Source organism: Zonotrichia albicollis, chromosome Z (genome assembly GCF_047830755.1).
Source record: "Zonotrichia albicollis isolate bZonAlb1 chromosome Z, bZonAlb1.hap1, whole genome shotgun sequence".
Lineage (NCBI taxonomy): Eukaryota > Metazoa > Chordata > Aves > Passeriformes > Passerellidae > Zonotrichia > Zonotrichia albicollis.
Window position 1 is genome coordinate 75,850,431 of NC_133860.1, and position 15,943 is coordinate 75,866,373.

The following is a 15,943-nucleotide window of genomic DNA, read 5'->3' on the forward strand; positions in this document are numbered from 1 at the left end:
TTGCTTCAAGAAGGGGATGTGTTTTCAGTTGCTGGACCTCTACCAGTCCCTTTGGACACAAACAGTCCTGCTGCAGGACTGCTGTGAAGCAGCATTTGGATTAGAGATCAAATGGAGTCCTCTATCTGTGTGCTACCAACGTCCCCAGCCAGGACAGGGCTTACGGAAACCTTTTAAAAAAGGATCACATTTGGCTTCTCTTTTCTATTTGGATGACATTCTGTCTTAACAGAACACAGCATTTAAAACTCTGTCTTAACAAAACACAGCATTCAATTTGCTGCTTTAAAGAAAGATGGCTGGGAGACAACACACTTTCTACCATGAGAGGGTAAAATATAATCCACTGCCCTTGTCAGTATAAAACCTTCAGAATGACATCCAGAGCTAAATTGTGTTAACAATTAGTTGGAGTTAAAGGGTGGCTTCATGGTGAGGGCACTGTAAATTTAACTCCTTTAACTTTCTAAGCATACAAGTTAAAGGAGTTCATTGTGACCATGTCCTGTACAAAACATGGTCCAAAGTGGTCCCATATATAATTCAATTCAGTAAATCAAAATGGCTCCTCAAAAACTTATAGAGGAGCACAGACATTTTTTTACTCTAAAGTCATTCATATTCAACAGGGTTTCTTTAAATCATATCATCTTAATAATTGTTGCAGCATTTTGCTGACTTCATCAGTAGCTCAACACCATGAAGCTGGTGAAAGGGCTGGATAAAAAGAATCATGTGGGTGCATCTAAAAGCTTGGGGACATTGGTGGCCAACATTTAGATTTTTGATAGTTGGAGTAGAATTGAGGATCTACGTTCATCATCTCTCTCTAGACTTCTGAGAGCTGAGGCTGTATGGCTTTAGAAGCCATTTAAAACAGCATTTTTGAGATGCAGTTTTCAAAAGCTTTGTGGTTATCCAGGAGCTGTTTAAAATAAACTTCAGAAGCACAGGGCTCTAGCTGCCCAGCTCTGTGCCTTCTGTGTGAGGCTTAAATTTCAACTCCTTGTGTTGATCTGTCTCTGCCCCAGTGAGTCTCAAATTATTTTTCTGAGCAGTGAAGCAAGATCAAGGAAAGGAGCAGAGAGAGGGTCCCTGCTAGGGCAGCCTGTAGCCTGGTGATTGGACTCCTCTCCAAGTGAGATTCATCTGAGGAAGGAAAATTAATTTGCTGGGCTGTTCAAAAGGAGACAGGAGAAAGGAGGGCTGCTGTCAGTCTGTCTAGAGTTATCTGACAAAAAATGTTATATGCCATCCTGTCTGTGAATAATCCAATTCTGTTAGTCTGAGCATGTGTCAAAAATCCCATTTTTTTAATGGGCTCCTTAAGAAAAGTAGGTAAGGGGATATAGTTACTCTACAAATTAAGGAGGCCCAGAACTCCTTGAATCCTGATGAAAATAACTCACTTTTTCACATGTACCAAAAGAAAAATTTCAGAATGGTTTTGAGGTCAAAATGTTGTGGTGTGGATGGCTTTTGGTGCCCTCTCCCCAAAGCAGCTGAGCCCCTGGAAAGTCCATGTGGGAGCTGTCTTCCAGAGACCGTAGACTCCAAGCACCTCAAGCATTTAGGTGCTGATGTGCTTTTCAGGTCCAGCTGCAAAGAGTGTATGAGTTTGCAAACATGCTATTGTCCCTTCCAAAGCACACTTCAAATTGTGCTGTGTTTCCAATGGGGCAAGTTCTGTGAGTGTGCTCTTTGTTGGGGTGTGTATGATATGCAAGAAGCAACTCAGTCTTGTTCAGGGCAGCAGTAACTATGTCTAGAGCATTTGTAATGGAAAAAAGGCATGTGAGACCTCAGCCTCAGCTGCTGCTGGAGTCAGGGGTTCTTGGGCAGATCCCGTGGTGAGGCACTGTCTGCACTGTTGCTCTGAGCAGAAATAGTGCTCAGTCTTGTGCTTATTTCAGAGCCGTTTTGGGCCACCAGCTCAGACAGGACCAACAGTGCTGGTGCAAGCAGGTGTGAGCAGCTGGCCTGGGACATTTGCCGTCTGGAGAGGAGGGCCCTAGCGAGAGCACACTGGTGTTAGGCAGGCCCTCACTCCTTGGGGACATGAGGTAGAGTGCCTCATGATGTCACCCTTTTGTAGTTCTTCTGGCATTCCCAATCAGTTCCAGCCATTTTGGACTTTGTTCTGCTCTACACTGATTTTTTTATTTGCTTTTTGACTGAGCCACTATCAGACAGCATGGGCTGACGCTTCAGTTTCAGTCAGGCATGTGTGCTGAATCCAGCCAAAGGATGCTTGGCTCAGATGAAGTGTGCTTACCCTCTTTCATATGCATTTAACTCTGTCGAGAAGCACAGAACTGCCAGCTCAGTGGCAGCACCTTTTAGCACCCTGATCTGGGAGGTTCAAATCCCCTCTTCCTTCGGAGTCACATTTTGAAGGACTTTTGAAGTATTACCCAGCCTAAGACAAGATGTTCACCTGTCACGGAAGCAAAGCAGTCTGTACATCCCTGAGCATGGGGAGGTAGCGTGGTAAGTGACTAATGAGACTTGTCTTCCCTACCTGTATTTATAATGTGAACAGGACACTCCAGTTCCCTAGTCCCAAGCACCACCACTTCTGACTCTCGCGCTCGACAGGGTTATGATGCTAGGGGACGCATGCTGGATTGGAAGGATCCGCTTGGTTCATCTGAAAATACTGATCCATATGTGGCAGTTTCATCCCATAATCATCAAGACAAGAAGGGTAAGGCCTTGGAAATGACATCCTGTGGTGAGGAGGGAGGGGGAGGAGGACTAAAGTGTAACTGCTTCCAGCTGGCTCAGAGTAACATGTAATGAAACTCCCATGCTATAATTAAAAGCTTATCGTAAAGTCTGAAACTAAACAGCCAATCTTAGAGTCAGTCCTAGATAATTCACTGCCTGAGGAAACCACACAAAACAAACAGAAGTGTATGCCTTTATCGAGAGTTTTGTGCATGTGTATGGGAAGGGGGGAAGCAGAGGATTTAGCTCTCTAAATTTGATCTCTCCTGTTGTCTGACAAAGCAAGACCAATGGCTTCCTATTGTTCTTAAGGATGCATTTTTATATTGCCTTTCTTGGAATTCCCAAGGCAGCACGACAGCTCTCAGCTAATTTCACTTTATTTCCATCTCTCAATAGCCATAGAATCATAGAATCATGAAGTGCTTTGATTTGGATGGGACCATAAAAATCATCTTATTCTAACCCCCCCTGCCATGACCAGACAGACTTTCCACTTGACCAAGCTGTTCTGAACCCCATTCAACCTGGCCTTAAACAGTTTCAGGAATGGGCCATCAACAACTTCTCTGGGCAACCTGTTGCAATGCTTTACCACCCAGAGTAAAGAATTACTCAGAGTATAGAATTTCTTCCTCATATCTAATTTAAACCTGCCTTCTTTCAGTTTGAAGCCATTTGCCTTGTCCTATCACTGCATGCCCTTGTAAAAAGTCCCTCTTCAGCTCTTACATATTCCCCTCTGGAATATGTAGGCTGCTATAACATCTTCCCAGAACCTTCTCTTCCTCAGCCTGAGCAACCCCAGCTCTCTTCCTCACCCTGCTGGCCACACTGCTCTGGATGCAGCCCCATATACATTTGGCTTTCTGGGCTGTGAGTTGCCCTGCTCAGGTGCTTTGCACTTGGCCTTGTTAAACCTCAGAGTTCCCATGGGTCTACTTCTCAATCTTGTCTGAGTCCCTCTGGATGGCATCCTGTCCTTCAGGTGCATCAGTCACACCACACAGCTTAATGTCATCTGCAAATTTCCTGAAGGATCACTCTGTCATTGATGTCACTTACTATGTCATTGATGAAGTTGTTGGTCCCAAAATTGACCCCTGAAGGACACCACTTGTCACTGATCTCCATTCAGACCTCAAACCATTGACCACTATTCGCTGAATAAGGCTGTCCAGTGAATTCCTTATCCATTAAATTGTCCACCCATCGAGTCCATCTCTCTCCAATTTAGAGAGAAGGATGTTGTGGGGGACCATGTCAAAGGCCTTACAAAAGTCCAGATAAGTGACATATGTAGCTCTTTCCTTGTCCATTGATGGACTCTCTTCACCAAGTTGGTCAGGCAATATTTGCCCTTGGTGAAGCCATGCTGGCTGTCTTGAGCACCTCCCTGCCCTCCATGTGCCTTAACAGAGTTTCTAGGAAGGTATGTTCTGTGATCCAGGCACAGAGATAAAGGGACAGACAAGTTGATAGTTCCCAGGGCCCTTCTTTCTACCCTTTTTTAAGATGGGTACAAAATTTTCCTTTTCCAGTCACCTGACTGCCACACTTTTTTAATATCATAGACAGTGGCTTGGTAATTAAATCAGCCAATTCCTGGGACTCTGGGATAGATATCACAATGTTCTATAGACCTTGGTATGTTCAGGTTCTTCAAGTGGTCCCAAGCCTGATTTTCTCTTACAGTGGGAGGGACTCACTTTGCTCCCCCAGGCCCTGTCTTGTGGACCAAACACTCAAGAGGCACGGGAACAGAGGTTGCAGGAGAAGACTGAGGGAAAATTGTTGTTGAGTGCCTCAGCCCTCTCCTCATGCCAGCCCTGCTTGCCAGGTGGAGTACATCTTCTTCAACCTTCCTTTTCTGGCTGACATACCTGTAGAAGTCCTTCTTGTTATTCTTGGCATCCCTTGCCTAGTTCAGCTCCAGCTACACCTTGACCTTCCTGGCTCTATCCATACACAACCAGACTGTGTTCCTATACTCTTTCCATGATACCTGTCCTTTCTTCCACCACCTGTGCATTTCATTTTTGCCCTTTAGTTCAGCTAGCAGGTCCCAATACAGCCATTCAGTCTCTTGTCTTTCTCATCCAATTTCTTTCACCTGGGTTTCAGTGAAATCTTCAGAGATTCAGAAATCTTCAGGAGATCTCCCAAGGGAGATATCCTTAAAGATCTGTCAGCTATGTTCTGCTCCCTTGTTCTTGAGGGCAGTTTCCCAGGGCATCCTACTGACCTTCTTGAAGAGCTGAAGTTTGCTCTTCTAAGATGCTGGGTCCTGGCTTTACTCTTTGCCTGACCCATACGCCTGAGGACTGTGAACTCCACCAGTGCATGATCTCTGCAGCCCAGGCTGCTGCCACTTGTGACATCACTGATCAGGTCCAGTGTTCCAGTGCAGACAAGGAAAGCCTGCTCTATTTAACCATTGAGCAAACTGGGAGTAGTCCTAGTCACTGGTCCTCAGTCCCACTGTCTTCAGTGAGACCTGAGCAAAAAATTCCTTTTAGTGTGCTCATTAGTGTACATTAAATGGTGCATAAATATCTACTCATTGAGAGGTTCTGTGTTTTGTTTTTCACATATTAAAATGTTGGGATTTGGGTGTCATTTCCCAGTGTTCAGACCACTGCTGAAGTGCAGGGATCTAGTAGAATTCTGGTCCTTTGTCCTCCATTCCTCCTCTGCCATACATACAGAGAATTAGGCAAAGAATTGCCAAAATTTGCTGCTTGAACATAGAGAAGAACCTTTTCTCCTATGTAGAGGTGGTGGTGCCCCTCATTGCATCTTGACCCTCATCCTTCTTTCAGTTCCTTTTAATCTGTATCTCAGACTTTAATATGGTTCCTTTTAAATAGGGGAGTTAGGTTCAAATAGCTCCACTGCCTAGAGAGATCTTAATTCTTGTTATTCTTCTCTGGGGTGTTCTTAGATCTCTTCTTTCAATCTCTGTTGAAGATGTTTTTCTCTGTGTGGACTAATTAAATACTCAGTGTATCAGAAGGAAGATGAGTATGAGCAAAACTCACTTGCTGAGTGGTTAGGGGCACTCACGAGGGGCAGGAACACACAAGTTCAGTTCTTTCTGCTATGAATACTTGATATAAAACACTTAAAATATTAATTGAAATGTGGATTCCAGTCTCCATTGTTCATGCATTTTATATTAAAAACTCATTAGACAAAAGCATCAGCTGTTTCTAGAGAAGCTACTGCATGCCAGACCTGATGCTCTGCATTGTCTGCCCAAACTAGTAGGTTACTAGTTTCCCCTATTCTTCCCCCTCCATCTGACCCACTGAATCTTGAATTCTTTGCATTTCTTGTGGAGGCTTTCAGTGAGGAGTGATGAGCACATTAACATCACAGAACAGTCTTCAGCAGAATTACATGAACGGCTGCTGGTGGTCTGGGCCCTGACTGACCTCAGTGCCTGTCATTCCTTACAGCCCAGATACACCATGCCTCCCATGGTTCAGGGACATCCAGGGCTTCCCACTGAGCTCCCCAGCACTGACCTCTAAGGGCCTTCACAATCCCTTACCATAGAGGCAATGGGCACCACCTGGCTGGCCCAGCAGAGACAAGGCCTGAAGCACTTTTCCAGTTGAGAAGGCTCGTCAAATTAGGCAGGAGATAACATGGAAAATATTAATCTAGCAGCCTTGGCTTTTAGGCTTATTGGCAGGAAGTTGACGATGAAGACTTAAACTCCCACAGGCAGAGAATGTAAACTTGTCCCCCACCTCCCGGCTAATTAGCTCTTCCTGCAGAAAAAAAAAGGAAAAACTACCCCTGTTTGAACAATATCTTTAAAGAGTTTCATCCTGTAGATTCTGGGACATTCTGGGAGAATAACTGCAAAATCTATACCAGAAAAGTGAATTTCTAGAACCTGATCAGTGTGCCCTGCGTGTTAAGCACGGAGCCTCTTTGCACCCTGCAGACTAGGGGGCTGCTGAGCCTTGGCAGAGGAATAATTTCAGGTGGCTGCAATACTCAAACTCAAAACCTTAACTTCAGATGCAAGGGAGTGACAGTACTGAAGATGAAACCTCTCATTCTAATTCCAGTTTAAGCTCAGTTTGAGATATCTTCTTTTTCTAATTCCTTGTCCCTTGCTCTTCAATTGTAGAAATGCAATTAAGAAGAAGGGTTATCACTTACATAGTGGAGGGAAGGCAGATAAACCTTCATGCCTTCCTTAAGATGGCTTGTGATTTACCTAGCATTCCACTTTCCTCCCAGCCATATCAATGATAATAATGCTGACAGCCAAAAAATGAGGATCTTTTCTTTCTTTGTCTAATCTGTTGGTAACATCTGTTACACAAAATACCTCGGGCAAGAGGACATTTCTTAGAAAATCCAGTTTGCACTTCTGAAAATAAGCAGTATCATTCTCTTGTCCACCCTGAAAGGGGGGATGGAAGGGAAGGAAGGAAGGGAAGGAAGGAAGGAAGTGGCGGAAGGAAGGAAGGAAGTGGCGGAAGGAAGGAAGTGGCGGAAGGAAGGAAGTGGCGGAAGGAAGGAAGTGGCGGAAGGAAGGAAGTGGCGGAAGGAAGGAAGGAAGGAAGGAAGGAAGGAAGTGGCGGAAGGAAGGAAGGAAGGAAGGAAGGAAGGAAGGAAGGAAGGAAGGAAGGAAGGAAGGAAGGAAGGAAGGAAGGAAGGAAGGAAGGAAGGAAGGAAGGAAGGAAGGAAGGAAGTGGCGGAAGGAAGTGGCGGAAGGAAGGAAGGAAGGAAGGAAGGAAGGAAGGAAGGAAGGAAGGAAGGAAGGAAGGAAGGAAGGAAGGAAGGAAGGAAGGAAGTGGCGGAAGGAAGGAAGAGGCGGAAGGAAGGAAGGAAGTGGCGGAAGGAAGGAAGGAAGGAAGTGGCGGAAGGAAGGAAGTGGCGGAAGGAAGGAAGTGGCGGAAGGAAGGAAGTGGCGGAAGGAAGGAAGGAAGGAAGGAAGGAAGGAAGGAAGGAAGGAAGGAAGGAAGGAAGGAAGGAAGGAAGGAAGGAAGGAAGGAAGGAAGGAAGGAAGGAAGGAAGGAAGGAAGGAAGGAAGGAAGGAAGGAAGGAAGGAAGGAAGGAAGTGGCGGAAGGAAGGAAGGAAGTGGCGGAAGGAAGGAAGGAAGTGGCGGAAGGAAGTGGCGGAAGGAAGTGGCGGAAGGAAGGAAGGAAGTGGCGGAAGGAAGGAAGTGGCGGAAGGAAGGAAGTGGCGGAAGGAAGGAAGGAAGTGGCGGAAGGAAGGAAGGAAGGAAGGAAGGAAGGAAGGAAGGAAGGAAGGAAGGAAGGAAGGAAGGAAGGAAGGAAGGAAGGAAGGAAGGAAGGAAGGAAGGAAGGAAGGAAGGAAGGAAGGAAGGAAGTGGCGGAAGGAAGGAAGTGGCGGAAGGAAGGAAGTGGCGGAAGGAAGGAAGTGGCGGAAGGAAGGAAGTGGCGGAAGGAAGGAAGTGGCGGAAGGAAGGAAGTGGCGGAAGGAAGTGGCGGAAGGAAGTGGCGGAAGGAAGGAAGGAAGGAAGGAAGGAAGGAAGGAAGGAAGGAAGGAAGGAAGGAAGGAAGGAAGGAAGGAAGGAAGGAAGGAAGGAAGGAAGGAAGGAAGGAAGGAAGGAAGGAAGGAAGGAAGGAAGGAAGGAAGTGGCGGAAGGAAGGAAGGAAGGAAGGAAGGAAGGAAGGAAGGAAGGAAGGAAGGAAGGAAGGAAGGAAGGAAGGAAGAGGCGGAAGGAAGGAAGGAAGTGGCGGAAGGAAGGAAGGAAGGAAGTGGCGGAAGGAAGGAAGTGGCGGAAGGAAGGAAGTGGCGGAAGGAAGGAAGTGGCGGAAGGAAGTGGCGGAAGGAAGTGGCGGAAGGAAGTGGCGGAAGGAAGGAAGGAAGGAAGGAAGGAAGGAAGGAAGGAAGGAAGGAAGGAAGGAAGGAAGGAAGGAAGGAAGGAAGGAAGGAAGGAAGGAAGGAAGGAAGTGGCGGAAGGAAGGAAGGAAGTGGCGGAAGGAAGGAAGGAAGTGGCGGAAGGAAGTGGCGGAAGGAAGGAAGGAAGGAAGGAAGGAAGTGGCGGAAGGAAGGAAGGAAGGAAGGAAGGAAGGAAGGAAGGAAGTGGCGGAAGGAAGTGGCGGAAGGAAGGAAGGAAGGAAGGAAGGAAGGAAGGAAGGAAGGAAGGAAGGAAGGAAGGAAGGAAGGAAGGAAGGAAGGAAGGAAGGAAGGAAGGAAGGAAGGAAGGAAGGAAGGAAGGAAGGAAGGAAGGAAGGAAGTGGCGGAAGGAAGGAAGTGGCGGAAGGAAGGAAGTGGCGGAAGGAAGTGGCGGAAGGAAGGAAGGAAGGAAGGAAGTGGCGGAAGGAAGGAAGGAAGTGGCGGAAGGAAGGAAGGAAGTGGCGGAAGGAAGGAAGTGGCGGAAGGAAGGAAGTGGCGGAAGGAAGGAAGTGGCGGAAGGAAGGAAGGAAGGAAGGAAGGAAGGAAGGAAGGAAGGAAGGAAGGAAGGAAGGAAGGAAGGAAGGAAGGAAGGAAGGAAGGAAGGAAGGAAGGAAGGAAGGAAGTGGCGGAAGGAAGGAAGGAAGTGGCGGAAGGAAGGAAGGAAGGAAGGAAGGAAGGAAGGAAGGAAGGAAGGAAGGAAGGAAGGAAGGAAGGAAGGAAGGAAGGAAGGAAGGAAGGAAGGAAGGAAGGAAGGAAGGAAGGAAGGAAGGAAGGAAGGAAGGAAGGAAGGAAGGAAGTGGCGGAAGGAAGTGGCGGAAGGAAGGAAGGAAGGAATGAAGGAAGGAAGTGGCGGAAGGAAGGAAGGAAGTGGCGGAAGGAAGGAAGTGGCGGAAGGAAGGAAGTGGCGGAAGGAAGTGGCGGAAGGAAGGAAGTGGCGGAAGGAAGTGGCGGAAGGAAGGAAGTGGCGGAAGGAAGGAAGTGGCGGAAGGAAGTGGCGGAAGGAAGTGGCGGAAGGAAGTGGCGGAAGGAAGTGGCGGAAGGAAGGAAGGAAGGAAGGAAGGAAGGAAGGAAGGAAGGAAGGAAGGAAGGAAGGAAGGAAGGAAGGAAGGAAGGAAGGAAGGAAGGAAGGAAGGAAGGAAGGAAGGAAGGAAGGAAGGAAGGAAGGGGATAGAGGGATGGAGTCATGAATACAACTCCTCTGCTGCTGTCAGACAAGGCAACATTTTAATAGCACTGTTTGTTGTGTGTGGGTCCCTGCTTCACAAGTCTTCTGAAAGGCAATGCTTAATAGATGGAAAACTAGCTCTTAAAAGCATCTTGTATGCCACTAGCAGCTTTCAGAAGAGCATGCAGTGAAAATATTACTAAATGTATAACTGATGAATTCTAATAATTTTCGCTTCAATTCACTGACTGATGAAGTGGCTTACATTCAATATTTCCCTCCCCAGGGAGTGGTGGTTACCAAAGAGCCTTATAAGTACTTGACAGGGTCATTTAAAAATGATGCATTCTTTGATGCCTCACCATGATTTTGGCAAGGCTGGAAGCAGTGTACACCCCTCGGAACAATGGCGGCAGCAGTGCCTGCATGGTTTTCCACCATGACCATCCACCTGTGTGCTGTTACTCTTTGCCTTGCCCAGCCACAGCCATTTGGCTCCAAAATTCCATTGAGCTGTTGTTTCAAAGGGCAAAGGAAAGAGTTCTCACGCAAAAATAAATCAGTAAATGTTACACTTACAATCCTTTTATCAAGATTTTGTTACCACTTTTGCTGTGATTTCTTTTGCTTTCACACATTTACAAAGAAATTTTTTTTTAAATAATTTTTCCTTGTTTTGCAAGGTGATTTGTGTTTTTCTTCATTGGTTGTGTCTATTCCTTTGAGCAGTGTTTTCTTTCCTTTTTCTGTGCTCACAAATGGCTTCTTACTGATTGTACTAATTGTATAAGAATCCACTTGCTGTTTTCTTTACTGTAACACGGTTGCTTTGATGATGTCACATCCATCCATATGCTTCACTCCTAATTCAGTGCAGGCATCTTGGGGAATATCTGTGGGGGTGTGAAGACGGGGTTCTTTAAAAGGGTTGACTCATGGGAATGTGACATTTGTGTGCCACAGCTTTAGTAGCTAAATATACTCTGGAACTGTTGTTTCTGAACTACATCACATTTCTTGCCAAGATGAAAATGTGTAGTCCAACCCATAGAGTGGGAATTGTGCATTGCCATCGCATTGGCATTTTTATTTTGGCCATTAAGGAATATGCCCTTTATATTGCAGGAAAAAAAAAAAAAAAAAAAAACTGAAAAAAAAGAAAAAAAAAAGGCTCTGTGACTGGACAAATTAAATTGCAACCCTCTTTTCTATTCTCCTCCCATCTCCCCAGAAAACTAAATTAAACAAAACTGAAAAAAAACCCTAAAGAGCAGCACGTTCTAGAGTATATTTATGTTTTGTTTTCTTTTTTGCTTTGTTTTAGTGTTAATTTGAATTGTGTTTCTCACCTTTGTTGAAACAGTTTCCCTAACCTTGCTGCCTAACCTTCCCCCTGCTGCCATTGTACCTGGTGTTCCTCCTCCGCAGTGGGAGTCATGCAGCTCCTCCTGGGGAGCACTCCAAGGCTTTACCCTCCACACCCCAGTAGTGCTGCGTGCCCCTGTAGTGGCCCTACTAACGAGGGGGGATAGAGATGTACAGCTCTTCCACAGGGCCTCTGTGAAGAAAGCAAACTGATTTTCTTCAAGAGTAGCTGGTCCTGTCCCTCACTGCCCTGCTGCCCTTCTCTGCTGCCTCCTGTCCTTCCTGCCTCCATTCAGAAATGCTGAACTCATGCTTTTCTAGTACTGGCTTCCTTAGTGCACATGTAGCCAACAGCTCTGTTTTCTCACACATTCCCTATCTGCCTGAAATCTGTGCCTGGTAATCACTGTTTTGATAAATTGGGTGAAAATTCGGGTTATGATTTTGTGACTCTGCTACAAAAAGCTTCTTCTTCACAGCAGTCAGGTGGAAATGACTGAGCCGGACACTGAACAGCAAAAGTCTAGTGGTTAACAGTCTTCAATGTTTCTATTCTTACTTGGCTCAGCACTCCTTAGCTAAAGATTGTAAGTGGTATCACCTTTCCTTAACAAGCCCTTTGTTGATATCCATGTAACTAAGGTAAAAAGCTGATTAGATGTGAGATGTGATGAACACAGTTTACAGAGTTAAGAGTTGCTGGTTTATTTGGATATCAAGGGGGCTCCTTTAGATACAGAATCTGGTAGCACCTATTATTTTACAGATTGTATAATCTATATTATTATTATCAATAACTGCAGCTTTTCCTCTGGTACATCATTAATAGTCAACTCCTTTATTTGGAGAGGGCTGTGCCCTTGGGGAGCCCAAGAGCCACTCCTTTAAAAACCTGCCTCCAGAAGATATTTCATATTGTACACAAGTGGCAGTGTTACTAAATTTTACTGTGATTATCACTACTTGAAAGATTTGCCAAGTGCTGACAATGCTTGTCTCTGGAGAGTCTGCAAATGTTCAGGCAGATTCCGCTGCAGTGAGACAAAATTATAAGAAACTTCAGGTACAGTTATAATAAAGAATGTAAAGTGCTGATATAACAAGATACTTTACAAGTAGACATGAAATGAGTGGGGAAAAAAATCTGCGGCAAAACAAAGCTTCAGACTTTTTTTTTTGCATAAATTAAACAATTAATATTCATCACGGGAGAGTTGAGTTTTGCACCAAGAATTACATTTGCAGAGTGTGTTTTTACACAAAAATATTGTTATACACTAATATGTACAAGGATCTAAAAGATTCAAAGCAGTTTCTATATCAGAGAAAACAGAGGGATATTATTATGTTGTTGGCATTATGTAATAAATCAGATGAGGAAATGAGGACTTGAAGTGGCACAAAAATTGTCAAAACTTAGGTTTTGAATCAGTGTTTGCAGGTCTGAGGGGAAGGGCTTGGACTTTCAATGTGTGGAGGTGGAGCAAATACTCAGTATTTCATCAGTGCCATCATCCTGACCCTGTCAGAAGGAACTGACTGATCCTAAAACAAGTGTGAGTCCAGGGGAAGGAGTTGCACCATAGGCAGTTCTGCCTGGATGGGACTGGGAAGAGATGTATTCACCCAAACCATGTGTATCTGGGGGAAACTATGCAAACACTGCTACTCTTTCCTGTATCTCAAACCATTGTGTGCACAAATATAAAACAGTTACAAGCACTTTGCAGATCAGTACATTTCAAATGCTGAGGAAACAATGAAAATTGAATCAGACCACATCCTTTCTTTACTACTACATTATCCTTCTTTATACTTTTACATTTTCTGCCCAGAGTCTAGTAAGTTGTGAGAAAGGGAGTAGAAAATTTGCTCTGATTCTGTCTGTGATTCTGTAGCATGTGGCTGAGATTTGGGGTGAGAAGTATGGCTACTCAGAGCTGTAGTGGTTCACAAAGTGATTTTACCTAGACAGCATGACATAGGATTTAGTTCATTTAAACTTATATATAGCTACATCTAGATTAAAATGTACTGACTTCACATTAGGATGAAAACCGAGGTTGGTTGAATGTACTAAACAAAGCACTGTAGATTTTGTTCTGAAATGTTCTTAAGTAAATTAGCATCAGCTTACCCTAAACATCCCTGTTTCCAGAGGGAGGCCTTATTTATATATTGGTTGCTTGGTTGAAATTTTTTAAAAAATATTTTTTTAGAACAAACAACCAACCCTATATTTGCCTAAAATGTCTCTAATGAGCAACTTGTCCAGGAACTGGATGTCCCATAAACTAATCCCAGCTTACCTACTGTGGAGCACTGTTCCAGCACCATATCAGATAAACACCTGAAAGCCATTGTTAGCATTTGCATAGGACCAAATTTCCCAGTACGGTTTTTAGTGGCCAGATACCTGAGTCACTAGACAAGGCTAATAACTCGCAAACATGCCAGAAGATTTATGATCTCACCACACTGGAATGGCTGGTGTCCTGTGACATGCACCAGGAGGGCTCTGCAGTCAGGATTAAGGGAACACAACAGACTTGTCCAGAGAAATGACACTGATCCTTCTTCTGTTCTGTCTTGCATGTATGAGCTGTCTGCTCCCACGGCTAGAGACAGCTAATCATCTCAGATTACATCCTCAAGTTCAATCACTGACAGTAGTAAAGTAGATGCTAATTAATAAAATGGAAATTGTATATAAAATTCATGAAAAAAGAATGCTGGAAGGATTTTTCTGACAGACTTTCTTCAGACTTTTTTTAATGATATTTTAGTAAGTTTCTCTGAGAACAAGAGTGAAGAGACAGAGCAGAGACATAGCATTCAGAAAAGATGTCAGGAGTTAAATCCCTGAGCAGCGCCACATCTTTAAGCCAATTTTAGTCAAACACAGGGTTATAATAGAGTATTGGGCAGTGATTTACTGTGCCTTCTGTGTGACTAAGCCTGCATTTCAGACTTTATGTAAAGAAAGCACCAGCTCATTTAGTCACAGATTTTCTATAGTGGCCATCTGAAAGTGTAAGAAAAGGAACAGATTTAACTGCAAAAGACAGGCAAGGATGAGGAAATCAAGATAATGGTGGGGTGTATTCCAGCACACACCAACTGCCTATGCCACACTTAAAGAAATGCCTATACTTTAGCACTTAACATTTTCAGAATTCAAAACATTTCTGCATTTCACTAACAGTACAAATTTGAGATTTAACTAGCAGAAGTGGAAACATTGAGTGGCAAGACTAGAACCAAGAGCCATTTGCTGTTTATTAGAGAAAAAAAAATTACATCATTGGTAACAGAAGAGGTTGTATTGATCTGGTTTTGAAAACAGAGCTTCTGTGCTCCCACATTAGATCCTACAAATAAAAGAATGATGAAGTTTAAAACTGGTGTTATTAAATGTGGCTTCTGGAAACAGCAGGTATCCTTGACCCGTAATTGTCCACCTGCATAGACTTCAAGTCAGGCTATCCATTTCCAGGCTGCAATGAGCTGTAGAGGTTTGTCTTACTAAAAGAGGGAAAAACCTGTCATTGCCCCAGGACCCTGATGTGCTTTTTCAATAACAGAGGCCACATCTAATTTGTCAAGACAGCTGCTCAGAGTTCAGGGCACTAGAGCTATTATGTGGTGGAGCAGATCCCCAGCTGCATTCATCCGCTGTCACCCGGGGAGGACGGCTCAGTGGAGGAGCACAGACTGCCTCGTGCTCTTGTTTGACCTTTGTAGCACTGACATATTTATCAAGAGCTGGGAATTCGCTCTAGGGTGTGCTTGCTCCACAGAGACACTATTCTATCTAGAAATAGCAAGGCATAGCTGGTGGACAGGTTACCCACGGTTTTTTTCTTGTGATGTTTATATTGATTATAAGGAAATGTTGTGCTAAATAAAGATGCTGAATTGAGGAGAGTCTAGCACTTTAAACAAGAGATTTCCGACACTGGTTTAACATTCAAAGGGATTTAATAGCAGAAAATCTAATAGCTGAAAGATATTTAAAGCACCTTTTAGTTTTCTTAATGCCAGTGTACAATTAAAATGTTAATATGCTGTTGAAGATATTTGAATAATTCATTTTTCTCATATAGGATGTGCTGAGTTTCAATTACTGTATTAATTAATAGTTCAGATGTGATGTGGTAATTTTGCAATGACCTAAACATTGACAGTTCTGGTTCAGAGCACTGTTAATATGGTCTGTAAACTGTCAACTGTCTAATTACCTGCCCTGTAAAAAACACCACCTACATTTTTCTCATATTCATTAACTTTTAGTTAACAGTTATCAATATCTCATTAATTATATAGGAAGGATCCCAAATAACTTTTACATTTTTCTTAGTTTTCTTTGACTGTAAAATAGGCACACTTAATTCCTTGTGTCAGCATGGGCTGGTGCTTACTGACCAGCAGCATGTAGTTAATTAAAAAATTAAAAACCTGGAGAGTGCATAATTGAGGTTTTGCAATCTCAGTTTTATTGAACATTAAATACAGATAACAAATTTCATTGTGTTTGGGAAGCAGTTGTTCCTCTGAATTTCTTTAATTTAGTCAGGTGTTTAGGGAGGTGTTCCTTTGAATTCTTTGATAGCCATTTAGTGAGGCACTGTACCCTCTGCTATCTGGTTATCATTGCAATTTTTGCTGGACTTTAATCATGTGCTCCAAGATTGTGCTGGTGACTGAGAGAGAGGATAGGGAAAAGACATGTTGTTATTCTCATGTTACAAAAATGTGTCTTAAGGGCTCTTTATTGAGAAGTTTTGAAG

The 15,943-nt window shown here is 43.9% G+C and overlaps 1 protein-coding gene across 8 annotated transcripts in view; it reads left to right on the plus strand.

The window, feature by feature from the left end:
* The window catches only part of SEMA6A (semaphorin 6A), a 121,570-nt gene that overhangs the window by 88,532 nt on the left and 17,095 nt on the right, over nt 1-15,943 (plus strand). For 5 of the 8 annotated variants that reach the window (XM_074532820.1, XM_074532818.1, XM_074532821.1 and 2 more), the window contains one exon: nt 2,543-2,707. The exons of the other annotated variants lie outside the window; for them this stretch is intronic. In XM_074532820.1, the coding sequence (XP_074388921.1) occupies nt 2,543-2,707 (165 nt within the window). The remainder of the gene's footprint in view (nt 1-2,542; nt 2,708-15,943) is intronic. 8 annotated transcript variants of the gene reach the window in all.